At 50.0% G+C, this 22298-nt stretch overlaps 1 protein-coding gene across 1 annotated transcript; it reads right to left on the reverse strand.

The window, feature by feature from the left end:
* Positions 1-741: 741 nt before the first annotated feature.
* On the reverse strand, positions 742-21373 carry LOC308511011 (cytokine receptor-like factor 2; the record flags this gene model as incomplete). Its single annotated transcript, XM_081081021.1, has 8 exons — positions 742-1020; positions 5232-5361; positions 10251-10356; positions 11732-11894; positions 13770-13903; positions 15697-15851; positions 18781-18883; positions 21307-21373. The coding sequence occupies 8 exons, from the start codon at positions 21371-21373 to the stop codon at positions 742-744; spliced, it is 1137 nt and encodes a 378-aa protein (XP_080937147.1).
* Between the last annotated feature and the right edge of the window lie 925 nt (positions 21374-22298).

A 22298-nucleotide genomic window follows, 5' to 3' on the forward strand; every position in this document is an offset into this window, starting at 1 on the left:
GCATGAATTCGTGCACCGGGGCCTCTAGTTAATGATAATAATAAAAATTAAAACCATGACATACACTCTCCATAGGGGTTGGGGGGCAGGCGGGTGTTTGGGGGTGACCTCCGAGAGTCTTCATGAATTCAAATCCCTCCCAGACAAGGAAGAATATCTCCTGAGAGAATTTGGACCAAGAACAAGAGCTTCTGGGGGTTAATATGCCACCATCCTCGCTGGTGACAGGGCCCCCTGGTAACAAAGGGTCCGAGAAAAAAATGGTTCAATTTACGTGAAAACATCAGGCGTGCATGTGGCTCAGTGGTGAGCGCCGACCTAGGAACCAGGAGGTCAGGGTTCGATTCCCGGTCAAGGGCACAGACCCGGGTTGCAGGCTCGACCCCAGTAGGCAGCCGACCCTGGATCCTCTCTCATCAATGATATTCCTCTCTCTCCCTCTCCCTTCCTCTCTGAAATCAATAACATGTATATGTATTTTTAAAGGAACACTCTAATCAATCCTCTCCAACCTTCAACGAATGCGCCTTCAACCTCTTGAGTCCTGACACCTGTGAGGCGTAAAACCCATTGGTTGGCCCAATCGGGTGGGGGTGGGGGATCTCTAGTGACCCCCCAAAATGTTGGCATTATTGCTTAGGGGTGCCCCTTTCATGGGGGTGAGCTCTGAGTCGCCAACAAGTTCCCCTCGGTCTTTCCATGTCAACACGGACGAGATGCTGGCTTTTAATTCGCACCCCCTCAGAGCATCACATAAGAGTTGTCACTCATCGTAAACCTGAAGCCGCCCAGGGCGAGCACCTGCTCTCCTTGTGGGGGCCGGCCTGGGAGCTGGCTGGGCGTCCCAGGGGTTTCCTTCTCCACCGTCTGCAGGCCCGGGGGCCCCGTCATCGTCGTCACAGGAGTCTCGGCCTCGACCTTGGGTGGCTGGACTTCCAAGCCCTCCGTCAGCACATCCTCCGGCTCCCGGTCCTCCACCTTCTGCAAGTGGGTGAGGTTCTGCGTGTCCTTAATCCACTCCTGTGGGGACACCCATTGCGTTTCGAAGGCAAGAAAAAACAAGGGGCCATCAGCCGAGGAGGCGGTAAAGGAGGTGAGGTACAGCCCAGCCAGTGTGGCTCAGTGGATAGAGCGTCAACCTGCGGACTGATGGGTCCCGGGTTCGATTCCCGGTCAAGGGCACATGCCCCGGGTTGCGGGCTCCGTCCCCAGTAGGGGGCGTGCAGGAGGCACCCGGTCCATGATTCTCTCTCATCATGGATGTTTCTCTCTCTCTTCCTCTCCCAATCCTCTCTCTGATATTAATAAAACCATCACACATATATAATGTTTTTATTTATATATCCTATAGAATAAAAGCCTAATATGCTAAGTGTTTGGTTGCCTGATCGGCTGTTCAACCAATCAGAGCGTCATATGCTAATGATATGCTAAGGCTGTTTAACTGCTTGCTATGACGTGCACTGACCACCAGGGGGCAGACAGTCAAATGGGTAACCAGTCGCTATGACGTGCACTGACCACCAGGGGGCAGACGCTCTGACCGGTAGGTGAGCTTGCTGCTGGGGTCCGGCGGATGGGGACTGAGCGAGACGGGCCGGACACGCCCTGGTGCCCTCCCGCGGTCCCTCCCCGGCCCCGATCATGCACCAGTGGGGTCCCTCGGCCTGGCCTGCACCCTCTCGCCATCGGGGAACCCTTGGGGGATGTCGGAGAGCTGGTTTCAGCCCGATCCCGCAGGCCAGGCTGAGGGACCCCACTGGTGCATGAATTCGTGCACCAGGCTCCCCCCCCCCCCCTCTATATATATATTGCCATGCTTTCTTACCACTTAGAATCTTTAAAAATAAAGAAATAAAATAAAACGGGTGTGGCCTGAGCAGAAAGATACCAACACAAGGGCCTTCCTATCTGCCCTGTCTCCTCTCTCCCCTCAAAGGAATGCGGACCTGCCACCCCCCCCAAACAGGCCACTTGACGGGAGGGTTATTTTGAGCTGTGTTGTTGTTTTTTTTATTTTTTATTTTTAAGAGCAACCACAGCAGCAACGGCCGGTCCTCCTTCTACCACGAGTTTCCCCTTTTTTTTTGCAGAAAATTTCCATTCGCAAAGGCTCTCTCTTCTCCCTTCCACGTCCACCCCAACCCAGGGAGGACTTCCTTTTTTAAAATAGGTTTTTATTGATTTTTTTTTTTTTTAGAGAGAGAGAGAGAGGAAGGGAGAGGGAGAGAGAGAGAAACATCAGTGATGAGACAGAATCATGGATCGGCCGCCTCCTGCACGCCCCCTACTGGGGATCGAACCCACAACCCGGGCATGTGCCCTTGACCGGGAATCGAACCCGGGACTCTTCAGTCCGTGGGCCGACGCTCTATCCACTGAGCCACGCCAGCTAAGGCTCCTCTGTCTTTTTCATCTTTTTATTCTGGCTTTTGTCCGTTTAATTTACTGACCCCGGCACAGAACCTAAGAGTGTACAGTAAATTTTTTTTTTATTATTATTTCTTCACCCTTCTGTTTCTTTTATGTCCCTCACACCTAAATAGGTTTAAAAAATTATTTCAAAATATTCACCTTGCCAAAGCCGGTCTGGCTCAGCGGATAGAGCGTCGGCCTGCGGACTGAAAGGTCCCAGGTTCGATTCCGGTCAAGGGCATGTACCTGGGTTGCAGGCACTTCCCCAGTGGGGGATGTGCAGGAGGCAGCTGATCGATGTTTCTCTCTCATCGATGTTTCTAACTCTCTATCTCTCTCCCTTCCTCTCTGTAAAAAATCAATAAAATATATTAAAAAAAAAAATATTCACCTTGCTCCTGCCCGGCCCGTGTGGCTCAGTGGATGAGCGCCGACCTAGGAACCCGGAGGTCAGGGTTCGATTCCCGGTCAAGGGCACAGGCCCGGGTTGCGGGCTCCATCCCCAGTCGGGGGCGTGCAGGAGGCGGCCGATCCATGATTCTCTCTCATCATGGATGCTTCTCTCTCTCTCTCTCTCTCTCCCTTCCTCTCTGAAATCAATAAAAAAATATATTTTTTTTTAAAGAAAGAAAAGAAATTCATCTCGCAGGTGGGATGGAGGGAAGGCTCCTTGTCAGACACAGAAGAGGAGATGCAGCCACAGAGGAGGTGGATGGAGGCAGAGGCAGGAGGGAGGGAGGCCGCCACCAGCCCCGGAGACACCCCGACACCCGGAGCCCTAGACGCTGGGAGAGGCAGGAGGGACCCTCCCAGGAGCCTCCAGGGGAGGGAGATGGGGGGCCCTGGCACCCCTGGATCTCAGACCTCTAATGCCTGGTCTCCAGGGCGGAGAGAGAGGGTGAATGTGTGAAGTTGGGAACCCCAGGCAATGGGCCTATCTCTCACCACAGCTGCCTCTCCAGGCTCTGCTGGGCTCCCCAGGATGGGGGCTGGGCCCTGGCCCTCATTGTCCACCAGCTGTGCCCCCCCCCCAAAACCCCTTTCAGCAGCTCCCCCAGGGAATGAAATGCAATGACAGCAGCTGGGGCTGGAAAGAGGAAGTTTAGGGCCTGGGCTGGGTGTGCAGGGGGAACACGGCTTCCTGAGCTGATCAAAGAGGAGGTGACGCCTTGATCCCTGGGGCTGATTGAGGGAGAAGCTGTTTGTCTCTCTCTCTCACATTAAAACGGAAAAAAAAACCACACCAAACTGACAAGCAGCTGCTATAAGATCAACAGAGGCTGGAGGGCCCTTGAGCAGGAGCCTCGAGAGCACATTGGTTTTTTAGAGTCTGTTGTAGCCCTGGCCGGGGTGGCTCAGTGGATAGAGCGTCGGCCTGTGGACTGAGGGTCCCGGGTTCGATTCCCGGTCAAGGGCACAGGCCCGGGTTGTGGGCTCGATCCCCAGTCGGGGGCCTGCAGGAGACGGCCGGTCCATGATTCTCTCTCTCCCTCTCCCTTCCTCTTTGAAATCAATTTTTTAAAAAATATATTTTATTGATTTGTTGCAGAGAGGAAGGGAGAGGGATAGAGGGTTAGAAACATCGATGAGAGAGAAACATCGATCAGCTGCCTCCTGCACGCCCCCCACTGGGGATGTGCCCGCAACCCAGGTCCATGCCCTTGACCAGGAATCGAACCCGGGACCCTTCAGTCCGCAGGCCGACGCTCTATCCACTGAGCCACACCGGTCAGGGCTGAAATCAATTTTTAAAAAAATGATGAGAGAGAACCATGAACCGGCTGCCTCCTGCACACCCCTGACTGGGGATGGAGCCTGCAACCCGGGCCTGTGCCCTTGACCAGGAATCGAACCCGAGACCCTTCAGTCCGCAGGCCGACGCTCTATCCACTGAGCCACACCGGCCAGGGCTCTCTCTCTCATCATGGATGTTTCTCTCTCTCTCTCCCTTCCTCTCTGAAATCAATCCATCAGTATATATCCTGTATAATAAAAGCGTCGTGTGCAAATTGTCCGTGGACCAGGAGTCCGTCCGGGAGTTCGACCGAGGGACGGGGCCGGCCAGGGAAAGGGAGAGAGGACCCAGCTGGCAGCCATCAGCTGGTAGGAACCCTAGCAGTGCACGAATTTTGTGCACTGGGCCCCTAGTATATATGTGTGTGTATGTGTGTGTGTGTGTGTGTGTGTGAGCCTGGTGTCTGCAGGGCCACAGCTTCCCCTTTGTGTGTGTGTGTGTGTGTGTGTGTGTATGTGTGTGTGAGCCTGGTGTCGGCAGGGCCACAGCTTCCCCTACATGTGTGTGTGTGTGTGTGTGTGTGTGTGTGAGCCTGGTGTCTGCAGGGCCACAGCTTCCCCTACATGTGTGTGTGTGTGTGTGTGTGTGCGCACATATATATGTATTTGTTTTTTTAAAATATATTGTATTGGCCCTAACTCGTGTGGCTCAGTGGATAGAGCGTCGGCCTGCGGACCGAAGGGTCCCGGGTTCGATTCCCGGTCAAGGGCATGTGCCTTGGTTGCAGGCGCATCCCCATTGGGGGGCGTGCAGGAGGCAGCTGATCGATCCTTCTCTCTCATCGACGTTTCTCTCTCATCACTGATGTTTCTAACGCTCTCTCCCTCTCCCTTCCTCTCTGTAAAAAAAAAAAAAATCAATAAAATATATTTAAAAAAATAAATAAATTAAATTAAATAAAAACAGGTCCACAGACTGGGGGGCGGGGGGGAGAAATAAACACAACCCCCCTTCCCTCCAAAATAAATTATTTTAAATAAAAATTAAAATGGTGCGGGGGGATGGGGGAGAGATACAGGACCATGACGAAGGCCACGGCGTCAGCCCACAGGCAGGTGGCTCGTACCTGGAAGTTCCCCTGGTGGGACTCGAACAGCCCCGCGAAGGTGGCCTTGGGGTCCGGGACACTGGGCATCAGCAGCCTTTTCACCCTGAAACGGACATGGGGGGGGGCACGGGGTCAGACGGGGTGACTCCCCAGAGCAGGGGGGGCTGCCCCTCCAAGGGCTGAGGGTGACAGGTATCCGACCTCAGAGACGCAGACCCCACAGGGAACTCTGGCCTCGGTCTCTAGGTCGGTGCCCTCCTCCCTCCAACCCCCCAATTTATACCCCACAGGCACCCCAACCTGAGCATGCAGGGGAAGCCCACACCAGCAGTGGGGTGAGGTCCGCTGTAGAATAAAAGCTTAATGTGTTGTCCTAACCAGTGTGGCTCAGTGGATAGAGCGTCGGCCTGCGGACTGAAGGGTCCCGGGTTCGATTCCCGGTCAAGGGCATGTACCTGGGTTGCGGGCACATCCCCAGTAGGGGGGGGTGTGCAGGAGGCAGCTGATCGATGTTTCTCTCTCATCGATGTTTCTAACTCTCTGTCCCTCTCCCTTCCTTTCTGTAAAAAATCAATAAAATATAGTTTTTTAAAAAAAAGCTTAATATGCTAAGTGTCCGGTCTGCCGATCAGCCAATCAAACCGTCATATGCTAATGGTATGCTAAGGCCGTGCAACCAGTCGCTGTGACGTGCACTGACCACCAGGGGGCAGACAGTCGATTAGTCGCTATGACGTGCACTGACCACCAGGGGGCAGACATTCAATTAGTCGCTATGACGTGCACTGACCACCAGGGGGCAGACATTCAATTAGTCGCTATGACGTGCACTGACCACCAGGGGGCAGACATTCAATTAGTCGCTATGACGTGCACTGACCACCAGGGGGCAGACATTCAATTAGTCGCTATGACGTGCACTGACCACCAGGGGGCAGACATTCAATTAGTCGCTATGACGTGAACTGACCATCAGGGGGCAGACATTCAATTAGTCGCTATGACGTGCACTGACCACCAGGGGGCAGACATTCAATTAGTCGCTATGACGTGCACTGACCACCAGGGGGCAGACATTCAATTAGTCGCTATGACGTGCACTGACCACCAGGGGGCAGACATTCAATTAGTCGCTATGACGTGCACTGACCACCAGGGGGCAGACATTCAATTAGTCGCTATGACGTGAACTGACCATCAGGGGGCAGACATTCAATTAGTCGCTATGACGTGCACTGACCACCAGGGGGCAGACATTCAATTAGTCGCTATGACGTGCACTGACCACCAGGGGGCAGACATTCAATTAGTCGCTATGACGTGCACTGACCACCAGGGGGCAGACAGTCGATTAGTCGCTATAAGTGAACTGACCACCAGGGGGCAGACATTCAATTAGTCGCTATGACGTGCACTGACCACCAGGGGGCAGACAGTCGATTAGTCGCTATAAGTGAACTGACCACCAGGGGGCAGACATTCAATTAGTCGCTATGACGTGCACTGACCACCAGGGGGCAGACATTCAATTAGTCGCTATGACGTGCACTGACCACCAGGGGGTAGACATTCAATTAGTCGCTATGACGTGCACTGACCACCAGGGGGCAGACATTCAATTAGTCGCTATGACGTGCACTGACCACCAGGGGGCAGACATTCAATTAGTCGCTATGACGTGCACTGACCACCAGGGGGCAGACATTCAATTAGTCGCTATGACGTGCACTGACCACCAGGGGGCAGACATTCAATTAGTCGCTATGACGTGCACTGACCACCAGGGGGCAGATGCTCTGACCAGTAGGTTAGCTTGCTGCTGGGGTCCGGCTGATTGGGACTGAGCGAGTCGGGCCGGACACGCCCTGGAGCCCTCCTATGGTCCCTCCCTGGCCCCGATCGTGCACCCGTGGGGTCCCTCGGCCTGGCCTGCACCCTCTCGCTATCCGGGACCCCTCGGGGGATGTCGGAGAGCCGGTTCCGGCCCGATCCCAGCAGGCCAGGCCGAGGGACCCCACTGGTGCACAAATTCGTGCACCGGGGCCTCTAGTTTATACAGAATTGTGGACAAAAAGGGGCCATGTGCTACCTTGACCAGCTCAAGGGGGGCCTGCCTGGCGGCCTTGCAAACTCAGACGCCTAAAGTCACCGCAGACCAGGGCCTGAAATGAAAACATTTTTAAAAATATATATATTTTTATTGATCTCCGAGAGGAAGGCAGTGAGAGAGAGAGAAACATCGATGATGAGAGAGAATCATGGACCGGCTGCCTCCTGCACACCCCGTACTGGGGATCGAGGGTACAACCCGGGCCTGTGCCCTTGGCCGGGAATCGAACCCGGGACCTCCTGGTTCCTAGGTTGATGCTCAACCACTGAGCCACGCAGTCTGGGCTGAAATGAAAACTTTTTAACTAGCCCTGGCTGGTTTGGCTCAGTGGGTAGAGCATCGGCCTACAGACGGAAGGATCCCGGGTTCGATTTTGGTCAAGGGCATGTACCTTGGTTGCAGGCTCGATCCCCGGCCATGGTCAGGGTGCGTGCAGGAGGCAACCAATCCATCTCTCTCTCTCTCTCTCTCTCTCTCTCTCTCTCTCTCTCTCTCTCTCAAAATCAATGGGAAAAAAAATATCCTCAGTGATGGATTAACCAAAAAAAAATCCCCCAAAAATATTGGCAGCCTGGACCCATTGATTGTCTGGTTCCAATATCACTCCCAAATATGGGTGATTGGAATATTGATTCTTTTTCGTCGAAAGCCGTTGAGGGGATCGCTCTGCCCTCCCCCGCCCCCTCCCTGAAAGCAAGGCGTCGGTATTTCCTTTTGCAAAGGAAGTTTCTGTCTGTCAGGGGCACCCCCCTCTCCCTTATCAGGGGGTGAGGCGTGAGTGTTATCACGGAGGTGACGTCCATAGAGTTCTACCCAGAAAACCTTTATCTGCCGTTAATTTCCTCCCTACGTCGTCTTTCTTTGTTATTTTTTTAAAATTGATTTCAGAGAGGAAAGGGGGGAGGGAGAGAGAGAGAGAGAGAGAGAGAGAGGAGAGAGAGAGAGAGAGATCCATGATGAGAGAGAATCATGGATCGGCTGCCTCTTGCACGCCCCCGACTGGGGATCGAACTCACAACCCGGGCGAGTGCCCTTGACCGGGAATCGAACCCTGACCTCCTGGGTCATAGGTTGATGCATATTGATAGATGGATGAATGGATGATGGACAGATGGATAGATAAATTAGATGACAGATAGATAGATAGATAGATAGATAGATGATAGATAGATAGATAGATAGATAGATAGATAGATAGATAGATGATAGATAGTTATAGATAGATAGATAGATAGATAGATAGATAGATAGATAGATAGATAGATAGATAGATAGATATCCATTGTGTGGATGGATGGATGGATGGATGGATGGAAGGGAGGGAGGGAAGGATGGATGGATGGATGGATGGATGGATGATGGATGGATCAATACATAGAAATGGAACAGATCCCAATCTATATTATAAAAGACCAGTGGCCGTAACGCTGTAACAACCAAACAACCAAACGACCGGTCACCACGGGGTGCATTAATGGGTCTCGCTGATGCAACAGGTCTGGGGTCTTGCACGATTTCGTGAGCTGGGTCTCTATTCTATAAATATATAGATTGATACTAGTTGATTAATAAATGGAGGCTGGATAGATAAATGGGTGGCTGGATGGATGCATAGAGGTATGTCCGTGCCCTTGACCGGGAATCGAACCGTGACCTCCTGGTTCTTAGGTTGATGCATATTGATAGATGGATGAATGGATGATAGATAGATGATAGATAGATAGATAGATAGATAGATAGATAGATAGATAGATAGAGATAGATAGATAGATAGATAGATAGATAGATAGATAGATAGATAGATGATAGACACAATGTGTGGATGGATGGATGGATGAATGGGAGGGAGGAAGGGAGGGAGGGAAGGAGGGAGGGATGGATGGATGATGGATGGATCAATACATAGAAATGGAACAGATCCCAATCTATTTATAAAAGACCAGTGGCCGTAACGCTGTAACGACCAAATGACCAGTCACCAGGGGGTGCATTAATGGGTCTCGCTGGCGTGACAGGTCTGGGGTCTTGCACGATTTTGCGAGCTGGGTCTCTATTCTATAAATATACAGATTGATACTAGTTGATTAATAAATGGATGGCTGGATAGATAAATGGGTGGCTGGATGGATGCACAGAGGTATGTCCGTGCCCTTGACCGGGAATCGAACCGTGACCTCCTGGTTCTTAGGTTGATGCATATTGATAGATGGATGAATGGATGATAGATAGATGATAGATAGATAGATAGATAGATAGATAGATAGATAGATAGATGATAGATAGATAGATAGATAGATAGATAGATAGATAGATAGATATACGCAATGTGTGGATGGATGGATGGATGGATGGATGGGAGGGAGGAAGGGAGGAAGGGAAGGAGGGAGGGATGGATGGATGATGGATGGATCAATACATAGAAATGGAACAGATCCCAATCTATATTATAAAAGTCCAGTGGCCGTAACGACGTAACAACCAAACGACCAAACGACCGGTCACCACAGGGTGCATTAATGGGTCTCGCTGGCGCAACAGGTCTGGGGTCTTGCACGATTTCGTGAGCTGGGTCTCTCTTCTATAAATATATAGATTGATAATAGTTGATTAATAAATGGATGGCTGGATAGATAAATGGGTGGCTGGATGGATGCATAGAGGTATGTCCGTGCCCTTGACCAGGAATCAACCCCGGGACCCTTGAGTCCGCAGGCCAACGCTCTATCCACTGAGCCACGCCGGCCAGGGCTGAAATCAATATTTTTTAAACAGGTCGAGCAGTGTAGGAATGGGACATCCCGCCAAATATCTGTATTGGACAGTTTTCTTCTCTCCCCCACGTCTGTGTGTCTGACGAGACCCCACGCGAGGGCTGGGCTCACCTCTGGAGTTTCCACAGACACAGGGCGAGGAGGAGCAGGAGCAGGAGGGCGGCCAGGCCGTAAACCAAGACGGATTTGGAGGACACCCGTTCCTCCTGGCACGAATCTGAGGCGGAGCAGAGGAGATGTGGTTAGTTTTCATCGGGAAAGTGGGTCAGTTTGTCCTGATTTCGGTCGGGAGGATCTTGGAAAGAGAGAAGGGTCTGGGACGGACACGCGTCAGGGAGGGGAGGCCCCACAAACTGGCTTCCAGTTATCACCTATCAGCCATCCATTCATCCATCCATCCATCATCCATCCATCCATCCATCTACCCAGCATGTATCTATCTGTCTATTCACCATCCATTCATCATCCATTCAATATCTGTCCATCCATCATCCATCCATCCATCTACTCGACATGTATCTGTCTACCCATCCATCCATCCACCATACATCCATCCACCCATATATCCATCCATCCACCCATCCATCCACCCATCTATCCATCCATCCACCCATCCATCCATCCATCCATCCATCATCGATCCATCCATCCACCATCCATCATCCATTCATCCATCTATCCAATATCTGTCCATTTATCCATCCATCCATCCATCCATCCATCATCCACCCATCCATCCATCCATCCATCCATCCATCCATCTACTCGACATGTATCTGTCTATCCATCCATCCATCCATCCATCCATCATCCATTCAGTCATCTACCAATATCTGTCCATCCATCCATCCATTCATCTATTCATCTACTCAACATGTATCTGTCTATCCATCCATCCATCGTCCATTCATCCATCTATCCAATATCTGTCCATTTATACATCCATCCATCCATCATCAATCCATCCCTCTACCCAGCATGTATCTACCTGTCGATCAATCCATCCATCATCAATTAATCCATCTATCCAATATTTGTCCATCCATCATCCATCCATCTACCCAACATGTATCCGTCTAGCTATCAATCTATCCATCCATCATCCATTCATCCATCTATCCAATATCTGTCCATCCATCCACCCATCCATCATCCATCCATCCATCTACCCAACATGTATCTGTCTATCTATCCATCCATCCATCATCCATTCATCCATCTATCCAACATATGTCCATCCATCATCAATCCATCCATCTACCCGACATGTATTTATCTGTCTATCCATCCACCTATCCATCATCCACCCATCAACCTATCCAATATCTGTCCATCCATCCATATACCCATCCATTCCTCCAATCCATCCGTCCATCCATCCACACAACGTGCATCTATCTGTCTATCTATCCATCTGCCCATCATCCATTCATCCATTCTCCAATATGCATCAACCTATGAACCAGGAGGTCATGGTTCCATTCCCGGTCAAGGGCACAGGCCTGGGTTGTGGGCTCGATCCCCAGTAGGAGGCGTGCAGGAGGCAGTCAATTTGTGATTCTATTTCATCATTGATGAATGATCATTATTACCTCGTGGCTGCCCCCTCTGCTGGTGGATCACCTCCGACCAGTCGCTGGGGTAGGTTGTGGAGCCGTAGGAGGACTTCATGGCGGTCACTCTGGCTCGAAAGGAGTAGCATTTCTCAGCATCCAAGTCCTGGATGGTCACATTGCAGGTCCTTTCTGCCTTTGGCTGGAGGAGGGAAAGCAAACAGAAAGGTCGGTGACCTGATGTGTAGGTAGATGTGTAGATAAGTAGCTGATATAAATAGGGGATAGATGCATGCGTGGATAGATGATGCGTGGATGGATGGATGATCCAGGGATGGATGGATGGATGGATGGATGGATGGATGGATGGATGGATGGATGGATAGGTGGATGGGTGGATGGATGGATGGATGGATGGATGGATGGATGGATGGATGAGTGGATGGGTGGATGGATGAGTGGATGGGTGGATGGATGAGTGGATGGATGGATGGATGGATGGATGGATGGATGGATGGATGGATAGATGGACGAGTGGATGGATGGATGGATGGATGGATGGATGGATGGATGGATGAGTGGATGGATGGATGGATGAGTGGATGGATGGATGGATGGATGGATGGATGGATGGATGGATGGATGAGTGGATGGATGGATGGATGAGTGGATGGATGGATGGATGGATGGATGGATGGATGGATGGATGGATGAGTGGATGGATTGATGAGTGGATGGATGGATGGATGGATGGATGGATGGATGGATGGATGGATGAGTGGATAGATGGATGAGTGGATGGATGGATGAGTGGATGGATGGATGGATGGATGGATGGATAGATGGATGGATGAGTGGATGGATGGATGGATGGATGGATGGATGGATGGATGGATGAGTGGATAGATGGATGAGTGGATGGGTGGATGAGTGGATGGATGGATGGATGGATGGATGGATGGATGGATGGATGGATGAGTGGATGGATTTATGGATGAGTGGATAGATGGATGAGTGGATGGATGGATGGATGGATAGATGGATGGATGGATGGATGGATGGATGGATGGATGGATGGATGGGTGGATGGATGGGTGGATGGATGGATGGATGAGTGGATGAATGGATGGATACGTAGATGATAGATCATATGATAAATGTGTACATTGATATTAGATGACTAATGAATGGATGGATAGATAGATGATGGATAGATGGAATGACGTTTTGTCTTCATCCTTGGAGCAAAAGCTTCCTTCTCTCAGGCATCTGGACATCTTGGGGAACTTTCTCTTTTTTCCCCAGGTCTTTGCCTCAAAACAACAGCAAAAAATGAGCAACAACCAAAGAAAAATGCCCAGCCTGGCCTGTGGTTGAGCATCGACCCATGAACTAGGAGGTCACCCTTCGATTCCAAGGCAGAGCACCTATAATCCATGAGCAATTCCTTTAAATAAATCTCAATACCTCCTTCTCTCTGTCTCTCTCTCCATTTCTCTTCCTCCCTCTCCCTCTCTCTTCTATCTATCTATCATCTATCTATCTATCTATCTATCTATCTATCTATCATCTATCTATCTATCTATCTATCTATCTAAGCTATCATCTATCTATCTATCATCTATGTATCTGTCATCTATCTTCTTTTATCTATCTATCATCTATGTATTATCTGTCTTCTATCTATTTATCTCTCTATCATCTATCTATTTATCTATCATCTATCTATTTATCTATCTATCATGTATCTATTTATCTATCTATCCATCATCTATCTATCTATTTATCTATCATCTGTCTCTATCCATCATCTATCTATCTATCTATCTATCATCTATCTATCTATCTATCTATCTATCTATCTATCATCTATTTATCTATCTATCATCTATCCATTTATCTATCTATCATCTGTCTATTTATCTATCTATCTATCTATCTATCTATCTATCTATCTATCTATCCATCTATATCTATCTGTCATCTATCTATCCATCCATCTCCATGTGTCTTCAGAGTTGGCATCTTGGGGACGTTCCGTCACAGGGGCCCCGAGAATATGCCCCCCCACACTCACCTGCCACTCCCCATCAAAGGAGCTCTTGTACTGAACCTCGTACAGGAGGCCCTTCCAGGGCAGGTTGGGACACGTCACCGTCACGGCTTCCTCACGCCACAGGACACGCAGACCCCTCGGCGAGCTGGGTTTCACTGAGGAGGGGAGAGGACACAGGGGTGGGCACCCGTGCAAAGAGGGGCACCCCATGTCCCCACAGTGACCGCGGTCAGTTTGCTCAGAATCGCCTTCTTGTGCCTGAGCTAATTCCAACTTTATTCTAATTTTTAATATATTTTTATTGATTTCAGAGAAGAAGGAAGATGGAGAGAGAGATAGAAACACCAATGTTTAGATGGCATCATGGATCGGCTGCCTCCTGCACGCCCCCTACTGGGGATGGAGCCCACAACCTGGGCGTGTCCCCTTGACCGGGAATCGAACCCTTACCTCCTGGTTCATAGGACAACGTTCAACCATTGAACCATGCCAGCCAGGCAATTTAGAACTCTATCTATCTATCTATCTATCTATCTATCTATCTATCTATCTATCATCTATCTATCTATCATCTATCTATATCAATCTATCTATCTATCTATCTATCTATCTATCTATCTATCTACCTATCTATCAATCATCTATCTATCTATATCTATTTATTTTAATTTATTTCAGAGAGGAATGGATAAGGAGAGAGAGAAACATCCATGATGAGAGAGAATCATGGACCGGCTGCCTCCTGCACGCCCCCTACTGGGGATGGAGCCCCCAACCGGGGCATGTACCCTTGGCCGGGAATCAAACCCTGACCTCCTGGTTCATAGGCCTACGTTCAACCATTGAACCATGCCAGCCAGGCAATGCAGAACTCTATTCATCTATCTATCTATCTATCTATCTATCTATCTATCTATCTATCAATCTATCTATCATCCATCTATCTATCATCTATCTATCTATCTATCATCTATATTTATCTATCTATCTATCATCTATCTATCTATTTATCATCTATCTATACCTATTTGTTTTAATTTATTTCAGAGAGGAATGGATAAGGAGAGATAGAAACATCCATGATGAGAGAGAATCATGGATTGGCTGCCTCCTGCACGCCCCCTACTGGGGATGGAGCCCGCAACCCGGGCATGTGCCCTGGACCGGGAATCGAACCCTGACCTCCTGGTTCATAGGCCAACGTTCAACCATTGAACCATGCCAGCCAGGCAATGCAGAACTCTATTCATCTATCTATCTATCTATCTATCTATCTATCTATCTATCTATCTATCATCTATCTATCTATCTATCTATCTACCTATCATCTATCTATCTATCTATCATATATCTATCCATCTATCTACCTATCTATCTATCTATCTATCATCTATCTATCATCTATCTATCTATCATCTATCTATCTATCTATGTATCTATCATCTCTATCTATGTATCTATCATCTCTATCTATCTATCTATCATCTCTATCTATCTATCTATCTATCTATCATCTATCATCAATATATATCTATTTAATTTATTTCAGAGAGGAATGGATAAGGAGAGAGAGAAACATCCATGATGAGAGAGAATCATGGACCGGCTGCCTCCTGCACGCCCCCTACTGGGGATGGAGCCCGCAACCAAGGTCCATGCCCTTGACCGGGAATCGAACCCTGACCTCCTGGTTCATAGGTCGATGCTCAACCCCTGAGCCACGACGCCCTGGCTCCATCCCCAGTAGGGGGCGTGCGGGAGGCAGCCCATCCTCTCCCATAGCCCCCTGCACAGCGCCCTCTGCCGTCTCCCTCCGAGGTGCATGCGTTTTTTTCTACCCGTGGAAAGTTCCGGAAGGCTGGCGTCTTCATTGTCGGGGTGAGTCCGGGGGGCGGGCCCTCGATCGGAGAGGGGAATGGGCCATGCTTGCCCTCTGGGTGGCACTTACAGTAATCGGCGATCCATAGGCTCCTCTTCTTGAGGCACCGGGTCCCATTCCAGACGGAAAAGTTGAGAATCGTATCGCCTTCGGCCACCAGGAGGCAGCCAACCCGGCGTCCGTTCTGAAGGAGGTAGTTGGGGCATTCAGTCGCATTCCTCTTCCTAAATCTACAGGTTTTGTGTTTTTTAAAAAAAAACAAACAAAAAAAAACATTTAGCCATAGAATGTATTTGGAAATAATACCTATCCCCTATAATAAAACCCGAATATGCAAATCGACCGAATGGCGGAATGAACTGGCAGAATGACCGGTCGCTGTGACGTGCACTGGCCACCAGGGGGCAGACGCTCAACCCAGGAGCTGGCCCCGGCCTGCCCGCCCTGAGCAGCGGCTGGTGAGCGAACAGGGGGCCCCGATCGCCCCGCCAGTCACCCCACCCATCGGCCCTGGTCGCCGGCCAGACCCAGAGACTCTAGCCGTGCACGGATTTCGTGCACCGGGGACTCTACGATGTAGCTCATTAGCTAATTCCTCACCCGAGGGTATTTTTCCAGTGTTTTTTTTTTTAAATTGTTATTTTTAAAAATATTCTTATTTATTTATTTTTGAAATGTTTTTATGGATGTCGGATGGGAAGGCAGAAGCAGAGAGAGAAACATCAATGATGAGAATCATGGGTCGGCCGCCTCCTGCACGCCCCCGACTGGGGACCGAGGATATTTTTCTATTCATTTTTATTTATTTAATATTAAAAATATATATATATTATAGATTTCAGAGAGGAAGGGATAGGGAGAGAGATAGAAGCATCCATGAGGAGAGAGAATCATGGACCGGCTGCCTCCTGCACGCCCCCTATTGGGGATGGAGCCCGCAACCTGGGCATGTGCCCTAAACCGGGAATCGAACCGTGACCTTAAAAAAAAAAATAGACCTTAAACCCAAGCAGTGACTAGATCAAAAGTTACCCAAATAAAGTGTAGAAAAGGGTTAGAATCTCAGAGGGAAGGTGGGTGGGAGATAATTAACTAAAGGCCTTGAATGTATAACCCATGGACAATTGGGGGTGAGGGCCTTGGGGTGGGGGTCAGGGGTGTCGAGCTGAGGGGTTCAATGACGGGAAAAAGGGGGACATAGGTAATTTTTTCAACAACAAAGATTTATACAGAAAATAGTAAATAAGCCCTGGCCAGTGTGGCTCAGTGGATAGAGCATCAGCCTGCGGACTGAAGGGTCCCGGGTTCGAGTCCCGGTCAAAGGTATGGACCTGGGTGGCGGGCACATCCCCAGTGGGGGACGTGCAGGAGGCTGCTGATGGATGTTTCTCTCTCAGCGATGTTTCTGACTCTCTATCCCTCTCCCTTCCTCTCTGTTAAATAATCAATAAAATATATTTTTAAAAAGAAAATTGTAAATAAAACAGCGTGAGCCCCCGTCATCCATGCACGAGCTGGTGCTGGGAAAATTCAAGTGAGTCACCTCCGTCCACACGTGGAAATTCAAGGCCCTTATCTGCCCCCCACGACCCCCCCCCCACCTCCCCTGAGTCTTGTTTGTTCAAAATCGGTTCATCTTCGCGTCTCCCTCCTGCGCACGCCTCCCGTTAATCTCATGGGCTATCAAACCACAGGGCACCCGCCGCCGTTCGCAGAACTGATAATAAATTCATTGGAAAGAAAAAAAAAAAAGAAAAGCGAAAAAAATGCGTCAAGATGGATACGGCCCTAAAACAGTGGTTCTCAACCTGTGGGTCGCGGCCCCTTTGGGGGTCGGACGCCCCTTTCCCAGGGGGTCGCCTCAGACCGTCGGAAAACACATCGATAATCACATATTGCTTTTGTGATTGATCGCTGAGCTTTCCTGATGTTCCATGTGTCACCATGGAAATCCATCCTGCAGATCAGACGTTTCCATGACGATTCGTAACAGCAGCCACATGACAGCGATGACGTAGCCACGAGAATAATTTCATGGTTGGGGGTCCCCACGGCATGGGGAGCTGTGTTCAAGGGTCGCGGCCTCAGGAAGGTTGAGAATCGCGGCTCTAGGACAAAGACAGACCCTGGCTGGTGTGGCTCAGTGGATAGAGCGTCGGCCTGCGGACTGAAGGGTCCCGGGTTCGATTCCCGGTCAAGGGCACAGGCCCGGGTTGCGGGCTGGATCCCCAGTCGGGGGCGTGCAGGAGGCGGCCGGTCCATGATTCTCTCTCATCATGGGTGTTTCTCTCTCCCTCTCCTTTCCTCTCTGACATCCATAAAAATATATACAGCGAGAGGCCTGATGCACGAAATTCATGCAAGACGAGGCCTTCCTTCCCCCGGCTGCCGGGACTGGCTTGCCTCTGGCACCCGGGACCCTGGCTACCCTCATAGCACCTGGCTTCATCCGGAAGGTCGTCCGGAAGGATGTCCGGTCTAATTAGCATATTGCACTTTTATTAATATAGAAATCCTATAGAATAAAAGGCTAATGTGCTAGGTGTCTGCTCGGCCGGTCGGTCGTTCAACCAATCAAAGCGTCATATGCTAATGATATGCTAAGGCCGCTCAACTGCTCGCTGTGACGTGCACTGACCACCAGGGGGCAGACAGTCGACGGATCGACCAGTCGCTGTGACGTGCACTGACCACCAGGGGGCAGACAGTCGACCAGTCGACCAGTCGACCAGTCGCTATGACGTGCACTGACCACCAGGGGGCAGACAGTCGACCGGTCGGCCAGTCGCTATGACGTGCACTGACCACCAGGGGGCAGACAGTCGACCGGTCGGCCAGTCGCTATGACGTGCACTGACCACCAGGGGGCAGACAGTCGACCGGTTGACCAGTCGCTATGACGTGCTCTGACCACCAGGGGGCAGACAGTCGACGGGTCGACCAGTCGCTGTGACGTGCACTGACCACCAGGGGGCAGACAGTCAACCGCTCGGCCAGTCGCTGTGACGTGCACTGACCACCAGGGGGCACAGTCGATTGGTCGGCCAGTCGCTGTGACGTGCACTGACCACCAGGGGGCACAGTCGATTGGTCGGCCAGTCGCTGTGACGTGCACTGACCACCAGGGGGCAGACCCTTCCCCGGGACACTCACCCGTAGAGGAAAGTCAGGTTGGCCCCCGAGGACGGGCTGGCGTCCCAGGTCACTTGCACGGTTTCGAAGTTAAAGTTGATGATCTGATGCTCGAAGGCGCCCCCTGGGGTCAAAACAGGCGAATGCGGGAGAGGGTCGGAGGGTTGTAAGGGGATGTCGGCGTCTTGTCGGGAAAATGACACAGTGGCTCAGGGGTTAGAGCGTCCACCTGTGAACCAGGAGGTTCCGGGTTCGATTCCCGGTCACGGGCACAGGCCCGGGGTGTACCCTCGATCCCCAGTAGGGGGCGTGCAGGAGGCGGCCGGTCCATGATTCTCTCTCCTCATGGATGTTTCTCTCTCTCCCTTCCTCTCTGAAATCAATCAATCAATCAATCAATCAATAAGGAAGGATGACCCAGCCAATGGACACAGGCCGCCCAGGATCAGGGCAGAGAAAACCCGGCCAGGAACAGGAATGTCTGGCCCGTGGGCCGTATGAGGCCCAAGAAATCATTTGACGTCAGGGATGAGTTCATTCCATGTTTGACCAAATATAACAGGCCAATATTTTTCATAAATCAGTTATTTACTTATTTTTAAATATATTTTTATGGATGTCAGAGGGAAAGGGAGAGGGAGAGAGAGAGAGAAAGATCCATGATGAGAGAGAATCATGGATCGGCCGTCTCCTGCACGCCCCCTACTGGGGATCCAGGGTACAACCCCGGGTATGTGCCCTTGACCGGGAATCGAACCCAGGACCCTAGGTTGATGCTCAACCACCGAGCCACGCCAGGCCGGGCTCGCAGGCTAATTTTTGCTTTATTTTCTTTCTTTTTCTTTTTTTAAAAAATATATTTTATTGATTTTTTTTTATTATCTGTTAAGGTATTTTATTAATTTTTTTACAGAGAGGAAGGGAGAGGGAGAGAGAGTTAGAAACATCGATGATGAGAGAGAAACATCGATCAGCTGCCTCCTGCACACCCCCCACTGGGGATGTGCCCACAACCAAGGCACATGCCCTTGACCAGGAATCGAACCCGGGACCCTTGAGTCCGCAGGCCGACGCTCTATCCACTGAGCCACCCCGGCCAGGGCTTTCTTTTTTTTTTCCTTTTTTTAAAGCACACGCCCACCTGTGGCTTATCATTTGCTGGTTTATTGGTTTTTTTGGGTTTTTTTTTTTTTTTCATTGAAAGTGAATCCTGAAATCAGTCAAGAAGATGCACCCTTAGCCTGTTTTTTTTTTAATTTTTTTTGTTTTTTAATCCTCAGGGGAGGATATTTTTCCATTGATTTTTGGAGACAACGTAAGGGAAGGAGAGAAAGAGAGAGAGAGAGAGAGAGAGAGAGAGAGAGAGAGAGAGAGAGAGAGAGAGATGTGAGAGAGACACATGGATTGGTTGCCTCCCATACCTGACCCAATCCAGGCTTGGGACTGAGCCTGCAGCCCAGATATCCGCCCTTGACCAGGAATCGAACCCAGGACCCTTCAGTCCCCTGGATGATGCTCTAACCACTGAGACAAACCGGCTATGGTTCTTTTTTTAAATATATATATATATATTTTAAAAATATATATATATATTTCACTCAATGGGTAGAGCATCGGCCTGCGGACTGAAGGGTCCCGAGTTCGATTCCCATCAAGGGCACATGCCCGGGTTGTGGGCTCCATCCCCAGTCGGGGGCGTGCAGGAGGCAGCCAATCCGTGATTCTCTCTCATCATGGATGTCTCTCTCTCTCCCTCTCCCTTCCTCTTGGAAATCAATAAAATTATATATTTTTTAAAATATACTTTTTCCATTGATTTATTTAAGGGAGATTGGAGAGTAGAGGGTGGAGGAGAGAGGAGAGAGAGAGAGAGAGAGAGAGAGAGAGAGAGAGAGAGAGAGAGATCGACTAGCTGCCTCCCACACAAGCCTCTAATAACCCTGCAACCTGGTGCCTTGGCCGGGAATCGAACCCACCACCCTTCCATCCACGGAAATCAATAAAAATATATATGTTTAGGATACACTCTTTCCATTGGTTTATTTTAGAGAGAGTGGAGAGAGAGAGAAACATCCATAAAAGAGAGAGAGACATCGACTAGCTGCCTCCCACACAAGCCTCTAATAACCCTGCAACCTGGTGCCTTGGCCGGGAGTCGAACCCGGGACCCTTCTATCCACAGGCGCGCGCGCCCTATCCATTGCGCGCGCTCTATCCATTGCGCGCGCCCTATCCATTGCGCGCGTCCCATCCATGCGCGCGCCCTATCCATTGCGCGCGCTCTATCCATGCGCGCGCCCTACCCATGCGCGCGCCCTACCCATGCGCGTGTCCTATCCATGCGCGCGCCCTATCCATGCGCGCGCCCTATCCATTGCGCGCGCCCTATCCATTTCGCCACCGCCGCCCAGAGTCACCTCTTTGCCAATTTCCTGCAGAAAAGAGTGAGTTGGCCCAAGAGACCTTAACGCCCCCCCGCCCAAAAAAGGGGGGGATGTTTTAAACGAAGGGTGTTTCCGCAACCAGGAACCCCAAGTCCTTCCTTACCGGCTCCTATGAGATGTGCCAGGAGGAAGACCACCGCGGGCGCCCAAGGCGGGAGCGCACGGGTCATCCTGGGGCGCGGGCGGGAGGGAGGGGGGAGGGAGGCGGTGGGTGGCCCCTCCGTGCGCCCCGGTCTCTCCCTCTGGGTTCCTGGGTCATCTGCGCCGGGCACCCCGCTTTTTAAAGGGCAGGGAGAACAGTAGGGAAGTGACTACAGGAAACCAGCTCACGTAGCATGACAGATGAGAGATGACTCTTCGCATATATGACCTTAACCTATGGACGCAGACGGCAGGAAGGGGGGGGTCGGGGCCTGAGGGGGAGGGGGTGCCGGTGGGGGTGGGGCGGGCTGGAGGGGGGCCATGGGCGGGGGGAAAAGGGGACATAGGTAATCCTTTCAACAATAAAGAATTTCATTTCATTCTTTCATTTCATTTTATTATTTTATTTCATTTCATGTTATCATTTTATTATTATATTTTATTATTTTATTTTGTTTATTTTATTTTATATTTTTTGAGCCATAAAGAATTTTTTTTTCTTTTCCCAAAAAAAATCATTGAATAGGGCACGTTCCGTGGGGGAATTACACTGCGTGTGAACTATATTTCAGTAAAGCTGTTACGTTTAAAAAATAATAAAAATAAAAATAAATTAATAATAAAAATAAATAAAAACAGCCCCAGCCGGTTTGGCTCAGTGGATAGAGCTTCGGCCTGCGGACTGAAGGGTCCTGGGTTCGATTCCCGGTAAAGGGCACAGGCCCGGGTGGCGGGCTCGATCCCCAGTCGGGGGCGTGCAGGAGGCAGCCTGTCCATGATTCTCTCTCGTCATGGATGTTTCTCTCTCTCCATTCCTCTCCGGAATCAATAAAAATAAATATTTAAAAAATAATCATAAATGAAAATAATAAAATAAGTTGAATTAAAAATACAACTAAACTAGTCTGAGGTTAAAAAGGCCCGTAAAGAATTTTTATTTTTATTTTTTTAAAA

Source organism: Myotis nattereri, assembly GCF_964212035.1.
Source record: "Myotis nattereri genome assembly, chromosome: X".
Lineage (NCBI taxonomy): Eukaryota > Metazoa > Chordata > Mammalia > Chiroptera > Vespertilionidae > Myotis > Myotis nattereri.